The following is a 14,010-nucleotide window of genomic DNA, read 5'->3' on the forward strand; positions in this document are numbered from 1 at the left end:
CCACCAGGCTCAAGGATAGCTTCTATCCCATTTTATCAGACCCTTGTACGATCAGATGGACTTCTGGCCTATCAATCTTGATATGATCATGCATTTTATCAATTATTTGCACAGCACCTTTTCGGTGGCTTTCACACTTTATTCTGCATTGTTATTACTTTACCTTATTCTAACTCAACGTACTGTGTAATGACTTCATTTGTATAAACCGTATGTAAGACAAGCTTTTCAGTGCATCTTGGTAAATGACAATAATAAACCAATACCAAAATAGCACTTATAGAGGCTATAAATGCTGGCCTTGCCAATAGGTCCTGGAAATATTTGCACATTGTTTTATAAGTTCCGACCCAGATTTGAAACCGTGCAGTTTAATAATAAAGGATAGATGATCCTTTATCCACAGTTTTCTAATATGTGACTGCAAATAATACTTCATATTCTTAAAATGACTCACCGTATTAACCTGTCTGATTTCTTTTTGAAATTCTTCCCATTCTTTATCCATCTGATCTTTCGGTAGGTCTACCTTCCGCACCTGCAGTATTAGGCGAGAGTGAGAAAGGTAACAATCAGTTATCAGAAATATAGCAGGTCTGTGCTGCCCTCTACAGCTTATCAAAGTGAAACTTGCAAAAATAGGCAGCAAATAAAGACATGCGTAATTAAAAATAGTATTAGGTTTGGAGAATAATGTAGATTCTATATGTACTTGCCATTGCATCCTTTACTGGATCATCGAAGAATCCTTCTGGCAAAGATTCAGCAGTATTCTCTTTCCTAAAGGAACAACATAGTTCTGATTATGTTTTGAAGCAATTAATTATCAGAAACTTAGCTCACCTTGTTTAACAATGACATGAACTTTTCAGAGAGAATGAATACAATCTTCTGTCCTGAAAAGTACTTCAGTCTTCTCAATACTAAATGAACATGAATTCTTTAAAAATAAGACTTTTTGATTTTTATTAGCTTTTATAATAAATATACCACTAAATTTGCAGCAATTCAAGTTCAAGAACTTACTAAAATAAACACAAGAGATTCTGCAGATTTCACTATGCCTGCCTTTTTGTTGGCTACGTAAAACAACCCAACCCTTCCCTGGTATTGGTCCCCAAGTCTTCCTGTACCACAATGATGACTGCATTGGTGCTGCTTCATGCACCCATGCTGAGCTCGTCAATTTAATCAACTTTGCCTCCAACTTCCACCCTACCCATAAATTCACTTAGACAATTTCTGACAGCTCCCTCCACTTTCTCGATCTCTGGAGACAAACTGCCTTCCGATATCTTTTATAAGCCTACTGGTTATCATGGCTGTCTTGACTATACTTCCTCCCACCCTGTCTCCTGTAAAAATGCTATTCCCTTTTCTCAGTTCCTTCGTCTCCACCGCATCTGGTCCCAGGAATGAGGCTTTCCTTTCCAGAACATCAGAGATGTCCTCCTTCAAAGAACGGTGTTTCCCTTCTTCCACCACTGATGTTGTCCTCAGCCACATCCCCTCCATTTCCTAGACATCCGTGCTCACCTCATCTTACTACTGCCTTAACAGGGATAGAGTTCCTCTCGTCCTCACCTACCACCCCACGAGGCACCACATCCAACACATCATTCTCCACAAATTCTGCCATCTTCAACGAGATCCTACCACCAAACACATCTTTACATCCTCCCACAGAGACTGCTCCCTCCATGATTCCCTTGTCCATTTGTCCCTCTAATCTCCCACCTGCTGCATATCCCTGAAAGCGACAGAAATGCTATATCTGCCATTCACCTCCTCCCTTACCGCTATTCAGGGCCTCAGACAGTCCTTCCAGGTCAGGCAACACTTCACCTAAGAATCTGTTAGGGCCGTCTATTGTATCAGGTACTCCTGATGCAGCCTCCTCTATGTTAGTGTGACCCAACGTAAATTGGGGTCCACTTTGTCGAGCATCTCTGCTTCACCCGCCAAAAGCAGAATTTCACAGTGGCCAAACATTTTAATTCCTATTCCCCATTTCCATTCCAACATGGCCTCCTCTTTTGTCATGGAAAAAAAAACACTTTCAGGATAGAGGAGTAACACCTCATATTCTGTCTAGGTAGTCTCCAACCTAATGGCATGAACATCGATTTTTCCTTCTGGTATTTCTTCCCACCCCCACTTTCCTCCTCTTCTATTCCCCACTCTGACCTCTTATCTCCTCCTCACCTGCCTATCACCTTCCCCTGGTGCTCCCCCTTCTTCCCTTTCTCCCATGGTGCACTCTCCTCTCCTATAAGATTCCTTCTTTTCCAGCCCTTTATCTTTTCCACCCACCTGGCTTCAACTGTCACCTTCTAGCTTGTCCTCCTTCCCCTCCCCTCACCTTTTTACATCTGGCACCTTCCCCCTTCCTTCTCAGACCTGAAAAAGTGGCTCCAGCCTGAAATGTCGACAGTTCATTCATTTCCACAGATGCTGCCTGACCTGCTGAGTTCCTCCAGTATTTTGTGAATCATTAAACTTGTTCTTTTTTAATTGTTTTAGTAACACTTTTGACATATATCTTGTTACATAAAGTGACAATAATAATTAGAAAATGTTTATATGAAGTGGACGCCTACCAAATAAATACATGGTTATAGGGTTTTGCAATCAAATATTTGTTTATCAAGATATAATGAAAACAAGTTAATAATTAAAATTAAATAGACTTTTTTTCAGAAATGGAATAGTATTTAAAATCATACACACCATTTACATATGTTACAATTACTAAACTTGCTCTGTAATTAGTTCATAATTACCACATCAGAATTTCACCTTTCCACAATCTTCTCTGCTTGTTCTGGTTTTTGGATAGATCCAGAATGAGAAACAGCAGTAGGTGTTAGACCGCTATCAAAGAAATCTGGAAAGAGTGTGAGGAAGAAACAAGTTAGAAATCAAAACAGGGAATTTGAACTGAAGGGGTACTTTTCAGTTTCTTTCAGTTACATATCAGAATGTTTTTACTAAGACAATCTACCTGCTTCATACTCCATCAACACCATTATGTAGCTGTGCAGAAGAAACACTAATTGTGAGTACTTATCTCTCTGTCAGGGGTTCATATCACAATCGGGCAATAGATCAACTCTGAAGATGTTTTTCCTTCTCCCACAATCATGGCTGAAACTTCTGGCAGAGTCTGAGCATTTGGGAAGAAGTTTGAGGAAGCACTGACAATGGCCACTGCATTTAGAAGCAGTTTGCTTCAAATTCTTTCTGACTAAATAAAAACTAATAAACCTTGAGACCAGAGTCCAGCCTTTTTCACTTAACAAATGAGTCCTGCTTGAAGCATTATAAGCAGTATGGTAATTTGGGAGAAAAAGAAAGAAAATTGGGTAATTGGGAAAGAATGCACTAAACAAAATTGCCTTGATGATTTTCATCTTATTACATGTGTAAAAACTTTGCTGTGATGTGATTGCTTTGAAGAATTTCTTTCCATGGTGGCTACGAGCCAATTGCTGAAAAGAGATCGATCTCGGAGAAGTGAAGGGACACAGTTTTGCAGTTCCCCTAGCCAGATCCAAATCCTGTGCTGTGACTGGTACCTTGCCACACAGATCGGACTATCGGAGATGGTATTTAGATCGCTGTTGTTCATCGTGTGGAAAGGCTGACAGTGACCTGATATCCAGCAATAATAAGTGAGGCTGGTGTATGAGAGGAAGAATAGGCTGGGCAAACTTTACTTCACATATTACTCACCATCTACTACAGGGCCAGTTCTTTTATTTTCCTGTCACTGATGTGATTAACATTGTACCTTTAAAATTCAATTACTGCACAAAAAATGTCATAAGGAGCGCAATTTCTGGGCAATATTTTTTATTTCAGTGATATGAATACAAATGTTGTCCAGAATAATCTGAGGTAAATAGTATCTAGTTCTATAATTCCAGGCTTTTGAGACAAGCAAAAGCAAAACTCCAAAGAAAGCATTATAATATAAAAAACTAACATCAAATTATGTGATTTTTTTACATCTAATTTTGTTTAAAAACTTCTGTATTTTAATAAACAACCAAACCTAATGTTAAATAATTTTTAAACAAAATAGTCCTTGACGGGTCACTCTTATTTATTTTATTGATAAATTTAATAAAGTATTTTGGAGAGTATGCAACAGGAAATACAGTTAGAAATTAGCAATAACTGAAGGGCCATTTTACATAGACTCAACTCAGTACAGTGGGTTCCAGTTAATTGGGGCAGCTGCGTATTTGGGACAACTCCTAAAGAACAAAGACTAGTCGAGAAGATAGCCAGGATTCCCTTTGTTTATTTGGGACACTTTGCTGCTTAATTGGGACAGGAGATCGTTGCTGAACAGTTTCTAACAAGTGCCAGTCGCTTGCACTTATGTGGCCGCTACACACGACACCGTACTTGGAGAGAAGTTTATAAACAGTGTCAGTTGTGAGTGTCTGTGTTATTTTTTGTCACTGATAGTTGGCGAGAAATAAGCAATTGAACAATTCAAGAATTGTAGTGAGTTGAGCACTGAGGCTTGGAGATCCCAGAAATAGCCAGCAGTAATAATGAAATGATTTCACAACCTTAACAACACGCAAAATGTGGGAGGAACTCAGTAGGCCAGGCCGCATCCTAAGAAGCACTTGGACGGATTGGTAATCATCTTGAAAGTTATAATGAAGATGAAGACTTGGAGGATGCAATCATCAAAGCATTGTATGAAGGCAGTCTATTATTTGTACTAGGTATCGATATTGATTTTGTTCCTCTAAGTCAATCAAAAGAACATGGCAGTGTACACTATATGAATTCCTCTGCCGATAACTATTAGGAACTAATACAGAGTTTTATAGGTATTAGTAGTGTTCTAATTTGGTCTGTATTTCATTTAAATACATACATTGTTACTCAGTTAAACAGCAGTTTTCTTTTTTTATACCTATTTAATTATTTCCATGAAACTTCAGCTAATTGGGGCAGAATGGGGCCAAAATGTACTGGTTCCTTGTGTCCCAATAAACTGGATTCTACTGCACCTGAATCACTGCACAATGAAACAAAATCAGGTAGATTTTTAGGCCAAACAGCTACAAAGGGGATAAATGACGGAGAGGGTAATAGGAGTAAAAATGATATGATGCAGTATGAAGGGAGAGGATAAAGTGAATGTGGAAAAGGTGAGGTACTGACTTGAAAGCAACAATACAGCAACACTCCAATAATGGTGTTTTTAAAATTCACTATTTTTAAGATCTTACGCAGTGCTATCATATTTTTTTGAATGAACCTAGTAAGCTTAAAGGGAGCAGAGTTAAAGGACCCTGGTATTTAAAGGGAGTGTGAAAACAGAGTCCAGATATGCTTAAAGGGAGAGTGGAGGCAGAACCCAATGAGCCAGATGCCAAACCAAGAGGATTTCTGAACAATCTGATACCGGATTGTCAGAGTTTCATTGTACTCAGAAATAAGTGGGGAGGGGAGGAGAATTAGAAATCATGGAAGGGTAAGTGGACATAAGGGGAGTAAGGAGGTTGGAAAGTGGGCAGATCATCCAGAAAAATATAAGAGACTGCACACACTAGAATCTGGAGGAACTCTGTGAATCAGGCAAAATCAATGGACGGAAATTGACAATCAACATTTTGTGCTGAGACCCTTCATCTAGACTGAAAGATAGAGGGGATATAGACAGTATGCAGAGGTGAAGCATCCAAGTGAGGAGGGGTGATAGGCAGATGGTAGAGGGGAAGTGGAGATAGCAGCATAAGCTGGGTGGCAATAGACGGAAGTGACAAAGGGCTGAAGATAATGGAATATGATTGGGGAAGAAGGTGGAGAATGGAAGCGAATAAGGGCGGTCAGGAGGGCAGATGGGGCTAGTGGGAGTGGAACCAGTGGGAGGAGTAGGTGGAGAGGTTGGAGGAGGGAAAGGAAATAGGGTAATGGGGGCTGGGGTGAGTGCAAGGTAAACTGGGTAGATCAGGAGGAGAGAGAAAAGGGAGAGAGCAGGAAACAGTTTACTGGAATTGGAGAATGATATTGCTATTAGATTGTAGATTACTCTGGTGGAAAAGAAGGTGATGTTCTCTAGTTTGCATCAAGCCTTACCCTGGCAGTAGAGAAGGCTGAGGATAGACATATTGATGTGGGAAAATGGGAGGAGAATTAAAATGGCTAGCAACCGGGAGATCCATACTGACACAGCAGACGGAGCACAAGTGCTGGCAAAGTGGTTTCTAGTCTGTGTCTGGTCTCACTGACATAGCAAAGGCCACATCAGGGGCACCAGAAGTAATAATTAAAGCTAGAAGGTTTGCACGTGAATGACTGCCTCACTTGGAAGGAGTGTTTCAGATGGTGGTGAGGGAAGTGGTGTAGGGACAAGTGTTAAAGACCTCTTATTGTCACAGGGATAAGTGTCTGCGAGGGAGGGATGAACGGATCTGAGAGTCAGGGAGAGAGAGATTCCTGCAGAAAGGGGTGGGGTGGGGAGAGGAAATCTGTGGCAGTTGGTAAGATAATGATGTAGCTGGCAAAAGTTGTGCTGTATGGTTGTTAGATACATCGGTTAGTGAGGTGATATACGACAACCAGGGGAACTTTACCCCTGTACTATCTAGGGCTGGGACGGGATAAAAGCAGAAAAATTGGAACTAATGGAGATACAGGCAGGGCTCCAATGGTAACAGTGTAGAGGGGAACCCCATTTTCTGAAAGAAGAGGATATCTCAGATGTCTGGGAGTGGAAAATCTCATTTCAGCAGATGGAAGGTCGGAGAAAAAGGAATGACATTGGACAGGGTAAGAAGTGTAGTCCAGTTACCTATGTGAGTTATTGATGGGTAATCTGTTTCCTGAGATGGAGACAGAAAGATTAAAATAAGACAAACAGGTGTTGAAGATGGACCAAGTGAAAGTGAGGATAGGGTCGAAGTTGATAGCCAAGTTAATGAAATTGTTAAGTTCTGCAGGAAACAGCACAATGCATATACACTGAATTCTTCAACTTCTGAACTACAAAAAGCTCCCCTGCCCCCAACTCCTTTTCCTCTCTCATCCCAATTTACTGTTCAGCCTACTCATCACAGATCCCATTACTCTGTTTCTTTCCCCTCCTTCACACTCTCCACCTACCTGGGTGTGATATTGTAGCCAACACCCACACAATGATCCATTTGTTTAAGGTGTGTTCGTAATTACATGCCACACATTACAATAGCAATCTAGTTTTACAAGTTTGACAATTTCCCTCCATAACAATTAGCACCCTGCTCTTAACAAGTCATTCAGAAACCAATGGGGGGGGAGGGGGGGCAAGAGAAGCCCAATGCACCACAACTAAGAATTTAACAATATTTTTTAGCTCTGAATTGCATGTAATAAGGCAAATGTTTTCTACTTCAAATTAATGGTTCAAATCAAAGTACCAATCCAAAAGATATGAATTAAATTCTCTTGTGGCAACTAGGGAATTTAAACTAAACGTATTTGGAATAAACTTATTTACATGGTAACTGAATATTTAGATATGGTAATCAAGAAAAAGATCAGCTGGGCAAATGAGATGTTTTAATGCCGGCTGATGACCTGTATTAACCTGCCTGATATGATGGTGGTATCAACTGAATAGCAACTTTCAGGAGAGATTTGGATAATATTAAATACGATTAAGGGGAAAGAGTACAAGAGTAGGACAATGTGGATATCTCCTTTGATACGACAGCACAATTGTGTAGACAGTCAAATCTAAGAACAAATATTAGATGCTCAGTGTGGTTTATTTAATATATAAAAATGTTTATGCTCCAGATTGAAATAATTTACATGGTAATCATTATACACCAACACAGATGCCACAAAATATATGGAACTTAATGCTTCATTGAACACTAGCACATTAAATAAAAATGGAAAATACTGCTGATACTTATCAAAATAAAGCAGCACTTGTGGAAAGAAATGAAGAGGTGATCGATTTAGTGCGCAGAGGGAACATGAGCCGAGGGGACAGAAGGAAGAGAGGACAGAGGGGGCAGAAGTAGTGATGGGGAGGAACAAGGAGGGAGTGTGCCTAGATGTTGTAGATAAGCAATAGTATGCTATAACAATAATTTAATATTGCTCATTAACCACCAATAATCGTAGTCTCTTTCCTGAAATCATCAGCAGAATTCTGCTGGTTCTCTTTCAAGAACCTTCCTCAACAAAAGCAACCATAAGAATGGATCAGCTTTACCATGTAAATAAAGTGGGGCCGACTGGTTAATTAGTTGCTGATATAATATTCAGTGGTTGCAATTTCTTTAAAGCTGACATTTGCAAGCTTGAAATCATTGCTTTTAGACCAAAGCAAAAATTTCATCCCTTCCTTTACTATAAACTCTTCTCTTCCAGTCACACTTCAGCTGAATCACAATACCTTGTACCAAGTTTTAACACTATCCTTCAATATTCCCAATGTTGCAATTTAACAACCTCAAATCAATCTGTCATTACTGGAAGTTTAAAACCTTATGAAAGTTGTCAAAAATTAAGCACAGTTTCAATCATTTATTTATTATTATTAGAAGTGTGTGACAAAGTGTAAATTGAAATGTAAACAGATAAATATTCAATCACAATGAGGTATGTTACAAACAATTTGTATTGAACATCTTATAATGATGCCCAAGATGTCCATACATCAACTGAGTCTATGCTAGGCCCCAGGGAGCACAGATAGCATGCTTCCACCACATCTGTTCGGAGGATGTAGCTTTCTATTCCAGGATATCAGAGATATCCTCCTTTAAAGGACAGGATAACCCCTTCCTCCACAATTGATGCTGCCCTCACATGCATCTCCTCCTATTTCCAGTACATCTGCGCTCACCCCATCTTTCCACCATCTTAACAGTGATACAATTACTCTTGTCCTAACCTATCAGGCCATCAGCCTCCACATCCTCCGCCATCTCCAAAGGGATCCTACCACAAACCACATCTTTACCTCCCCACTTCTCTCTGCTTTCTGCAAGAATCTCTCTCTCTGCGAATCCCTTGTCCATTTGTCCCTCCCAGCACTTATCCCTGCAAGCAGCAAGTGGTCTAGGTGCTACATCTGCCTATACACCTCCTCCTTCACCTCCATTTAGGGCCCCAGGCAATCCTTCCAGGTGAGGCAACATTTCACCTTCGAACCTGCTAGGGTCGTCTTGTGTCCAGTGCTCCTGATGCAGCCTCCTCTACACTGGTGAGATCTGTTGTAAATTGGAAGACTGCTTCATCAAGCACAAGTGGGACTTTTTAATTCCCATTTCCGTTCCGACCTGTTGGTCTATGGCCTCATTTTTTGCCTCCTCAGGGTAGAGGAGCAACCATCTTGGTAGCCTCCAACCCGATAGCATGAAAATCAATTTCTCCTTTGGATAAACAAATCTCCCACCCCCTGCCCATCTTCCTCTATTCCCCACTCTGACCTTTTAGCTCTTCTCACCTTCCTAAAACCTCCCCCTGGATCCCCTCCTCCTTCTCTTGTGGTCCACTCTCTCCTCTTCTATCAGATTCTTTCTTCTCCAGCCCTTGAACTTTCCCACGCACCTAGCTTCATCTATCACCTTCCAGCTAGCCTCCTTCCCCCCCCCCCCATCTTTTTATTCTAGCATTTTCTCCCTTCCTTCAGTCCCGAAGCAGGACCTTGGACTGAAACTCATTCCAAAGATAATGCTGAATTCCTCCAGCATTTTGTGTTGCCCTTTCAATGTTCTGTTTTGTATAAATTGTTCTAACCAAAATGACTAGTGTGGCAATTGCACAATATTACACAGCCAACATGGATTTTGTGATATCACAATATTTACCCTTTGAATGACCTTTGAAAACATACTTCATTGTTTATTCTTCAAAGCTGGTAACTAACTACACTCTCAAAAATAACCTCATTTAAAGAACTGTCACACAGATTGCTATATCAAATGTACAACAATTATGAGATTTCCTCTAGATTTTATGTAATGAAGAACATTAACTCGAAATCTAATAGTGTATTCATAACAGTGTCAGTATCTATGTCCATGGTTGCCAATGATCAAGAATTTTATATAACTCCAAACACTAGACTATCTACAGAACAACTAGAACTTGCAACAAATTCACAAAACTGGAGATTAATGTTCACATATCTGTGTATACATGAACTGAAGACTCCTGACTTTGTTTTTTAACCAAACTTCAATCTCCAATGAGAACATTCTACATTGAGCAAATAGTACCATTCTTACATCACAGATTCTATGCTTAAAAATACTTTATTTTAAGCTGAATGTCAGTAAGGTTGGCTTACAGAAAATTCACCATTTATCTCCTCTGACGCAACTGTAGATTCTGAGGAAAAACTCACATATTTGGACCAGATGATCATTTGTGACAAGCCAAGTGCAAGTACTGATAATATATTAAGAACTCTTTATTGTTCACACTCCAGAAAAGGAATTACTTTATAACAGCACTTCCTGTAAATTCAGCATAAAGGGACATCACATCAACTAGGTTGACACTAGAACTGATCCAGAGATTCAGACGTAAATGAATGGCCTTTTATCCAATCAGAGGATGAGAGTGTAAATAAGGATATGGATAGTCTTACGTGGCATCCTCAAGCAAACAAGAATGAAAAGAACCAAGCTAACCTTACCAAGTTAGTGGGAGCCAACACAACAATAAATTATACTCACTTTGTGTTTGCAATTAAAAAATTATGCACAAGGAAGCTGCCTAGAAAAGTAATTACAAAGAGAAAATCTGCAGATGCTGGAAATCCAAGTAACACAGACAAAATGCTGGAAGAACTCATAGGCCAGGCAGCATCTATGGAAAAGAGTACAGTCAGCATTTCAGGCTAAGACCTTTCAGCAGGATTGGAGAAAAAAAGATGAGGAGGAGAGTTAAAAGGTGGGTGGAGGGGAGGGAGAAACACAAGGTGATGGGTGAAACTGAGAAGGGGAGGATTGAAGTAAAGAGCTGGGAAGTTGGTTGGTTAAAGAGATACAGTGCTGGCGAAGGGGGAGTCTAATAGGAGAGAACAGAAGGCCATGGAAGAAAGAAAAGGAGGGGGAGCACCAGAGGGAGGTGATGGGCAGGCAAGGAGATAAGGTGAGAGAGGGAAAAGGGGATGGGGAATGGTGAAGAGGAAGGGGGGGGGCATCGAGAATTTGATGTTCAAGCTATCAGGTTGGAGGATACCCAGATGGAATATAAGATATTGTTCCTCCAACCTGAATGTGGCCTCATCGCGACAGTAGAGAAGACCATGGATAGACATAGGAAGTGGAATTAAAATGGCTGTTACTTGTGAAAACGCCATCCCCTTCACTCAATTCCTCTGTCTTCTCCACATCTGCCCTCAGGATGAGGCTTTTCATTTCAGAACGAAGGAGATGTCCTCTTCCTTCAAAGAAAGGAACTTCTCCTCCTCCACCATTAACGTTGGCCTCAACTGCACCTTTTCCATTTCACACACGTCTACTCTCATCCCATCTTCCCGCCTCCCTACCAGGGATAGGGTTCCTCTCATCCTCACCTATCACCCCACCAGCCTCTGCATCCAGCACATAATTGTCTGCAAGTTCCTCCAAGTCCAATGGGATCCCACTATCTTTCCCTCCCCACCCTCCACTTTATGCTTTCCACAGGGATCACCTCCAATGTGACTCCCTTATCCATTCGTCCTTCCTCATTGATCTCCCTCCTGGCACTTATCCTTGCAAGCGAAACAAGTGCTACACTTCCCATCTCACTACTATTCAGGACCCCAAACAGTCCTACCAGGAGAGGCGACACTTCACCTGTGGTCTGTTGAGGTCACATCCTGTGACTCGTGCTCCTGGTGTGTCCTCCTGTATACCGGTGAGGCCTGATGTAGATTCCGAGCACTATGTTCTGCCCGCCAGGAAAAGCGGAATCTCCCAGTTGCCACCCATTTTAATTCCACTTCTCATTCCAATATGTCAATCCATGGCCTCCTCTCCTGTCGCAATGAGGCCACACTCAGGTTGAAGGAACAACACTTTATATTCCGTCTGGGTAGCCTCCAACCTGATGGCATGAACATCGATTTCTTGAACTTCCGGTAATGGGCCCCACCTCCTCTCCTTCACCATTCCCCATCCCCCTTTCCATCTCTCACCTTATCTCCTCCCCCTGGTGCTCCTCCCCCTTCTTCTTTCTTCCATTGTCTTCTGTTCTCTCCTATCGGACTCCCCTTTCTCCAGGTCTGTATCTCTTTCATCAATCAACTTCCCAGCTCTTTACTTCATCCTGCCCCCTCCTGGTTTCACCTTTTACGTTGTGTTTCTCTCTCCCCTCCCCCATGTTTTAAATCTACTCCTCATCTTTTTTTTTCTCCAGTCCTGCTGAAAGGTCTCGGCCTGAAACGTCAGCTGTACGTTTTCCCACAGATACCACCTGGCCTGCTGAGTTCCTCCAACATTTTGTGAGTGTTGCTAGAAAATTAATCAAGTTATTTCGCAATGAGATTAAATGGTTTGTCACATGAAAGTCACCCTAGCGCCCTTAAGGAAAAAAAATCAAGACTATTATTCTGAAACAAGCAATGGCTTGCTTATTTAAGGGATAAGATCATCAGGGCATTCAGTCTTTTCAGCTTGAACTGGCCCTGGGATCAACAAATAATCGTATTTCTTTAACAGCACCTATTTTTCACTCATATATACAATGAAGGGCATAATTAAAATTCCAACCGTCATTGCGCAACACAATTCTAGTTTCACTGGAAAGGATCTTATTTTACATACATGATTCCTGGAGAGGTTAATATGACTGCATAGCCGCTAATAACCCAGTAACTCTATATGCATTTAGCGCTAAATTGGAAGTCATACCGATCAGTGCACAATTGTTACCGAGTGAACAGAATTTATAGTGAATTAGAGATCAATAAATACCTGTGGGGAAGAGGGAGTGTGGTAAGTTAAGGAGGGGCAAGGTAGAAGAAGCAAAGAAGCCTCATTCCATCAATATCAAAGAAGATCACATAGTCATGCAGCATCCGTGGAATCTGTGGCACTTCCCTAAAATATTGCTTATTTCCTTTTCCACAGATGCTGTCTGACTTTCTTTTTCTTAATGTTTTGTTCTTGCTTCAGATTTCTGGCATTTGCATTTTTATTTGCTCATAAATTGTTGACATCTGGGACTTACTTCCTATTCCTCAACAGACTCAATAAGCACAACAATTATCCATCCCTGTTTTAGGGTCCATTTCCACATTTTTCTCAAAAGATTAAAATCTAAAGCAAAGGCCCTTTAAATAAAGAGAATTATTTACACGTTTGTTGCAAAACAGTCACTGAAATTGCATGTGAACATGAGCTCATAACTCCAATTGAGTATTGACTGTAAATTACATCTGGAATTTTCCACATAGCAAACAGTCCTTATTATGCATACATCAAAATCTAAAGAACAGCAAAGACAAATTAAAATTCATCTTGTATACTAGTTTAATCATGAATTGCAGAATGGTTGGACAAAAATAGGGCCTTAAGTAAAACGTTGCCTTCTATTTTCCTGCAATGATGATTGAAATGTTAAAAATAGTGCCTGCAGTGATATGTGTTTAATGAAGGCCTCTCTTTCAAATCATTACCTGCAGGAAGGATGTTTTCTGTCTTGTTCTGCACAGGTGCTGGAAGAGTAGCGTTTTTCTGTAAAACTTCCACTCCCAAAGGAGACGCAGGATGACCTCTTTCCTCGGCCACTTTTTCGACATCATCATTACTGACAACTTCTGAATTTCGACTAGCATGCTGCATGCACTGTTGAGACAGTTTATTCACTGGATCGATAAAGTTAGCCGGTAACCTACAAGTATTAATGGTGAAGAACAAAAATCACCAGTATATTTTTTCTGGACATTTTTTCATTATAATATTTCAAGTACTTTCTGTGATTAAAAAATATCTGCGACTTTAAATGACAGTGTCCTTATTTCTATCCCAAATTAGACTA

At 40.6% G+C, this 14,010-nt stretch overlaps 1 protein-coding gene and 1 long non-coding RNA gene across 3 annotated transcripts in view; one reads left to right on the top strand and one right to left on the bottom strand.

Annotated features, from left to right (window-relative positions):
* LOC140195359 (uncharacterized) overlaps window positions 1-3,261 on the top strand; it is a 31,184-nt gene extending 27,923 nt beyond the window's left edge. For both annotated transcript variants that reach the window (XR_011885434.1, XR_011885435.1), the window contains exon 3: window positions 3,082-3,261. This is a non-coding gene — a long non-coding RNA (uncharacterized lncRNA). The remainder of the gene's footprint in view (window positions 1-3,081) is intronic.
* znf830 (zinc finger protein 830) overlaps window positions 1-14,010 on the bottom strand; it is a 65,509-nt gene that overhangs the window by 25,115 nt on the left and 26,384 nt on the right. Inside the window, exons 5-8 of the mRNA XM_072253540.1 lie at window positions 13,649-13,863; window positions 2,800-2,887; window positions 717-780; window positions 458-538 (exon numbers count right to left, since the gene is read on the bottom strand). Of these exons, the coding sequence (XP_072109641.1) occupies window positions 458-538; window positions 717-780; window positions 2,800-2,887; window positions 13,649-13,863 (448 nt within the window). The remainder of the gene's footprint in view (window positions 1-457; window positions 539-716; window positions 781-2,799; window positions 2,888-13,648; window positions 13,864-14,010) is intronic.

This window comes from Mobula birostris, chromosome 3, assembly GCF_030028105.1.
Source record: "Mobula birostris isolate sMobBir1 chromosome 3, sMobBir1.hap1, whole genome shotgun sequence".
Lineage (NCBI taxonomy): Eukaryota > Metazoa > Chordata > Chondrichthyes > Myliobatiformes > Myliobatidae > Mobula > Mobula birostris.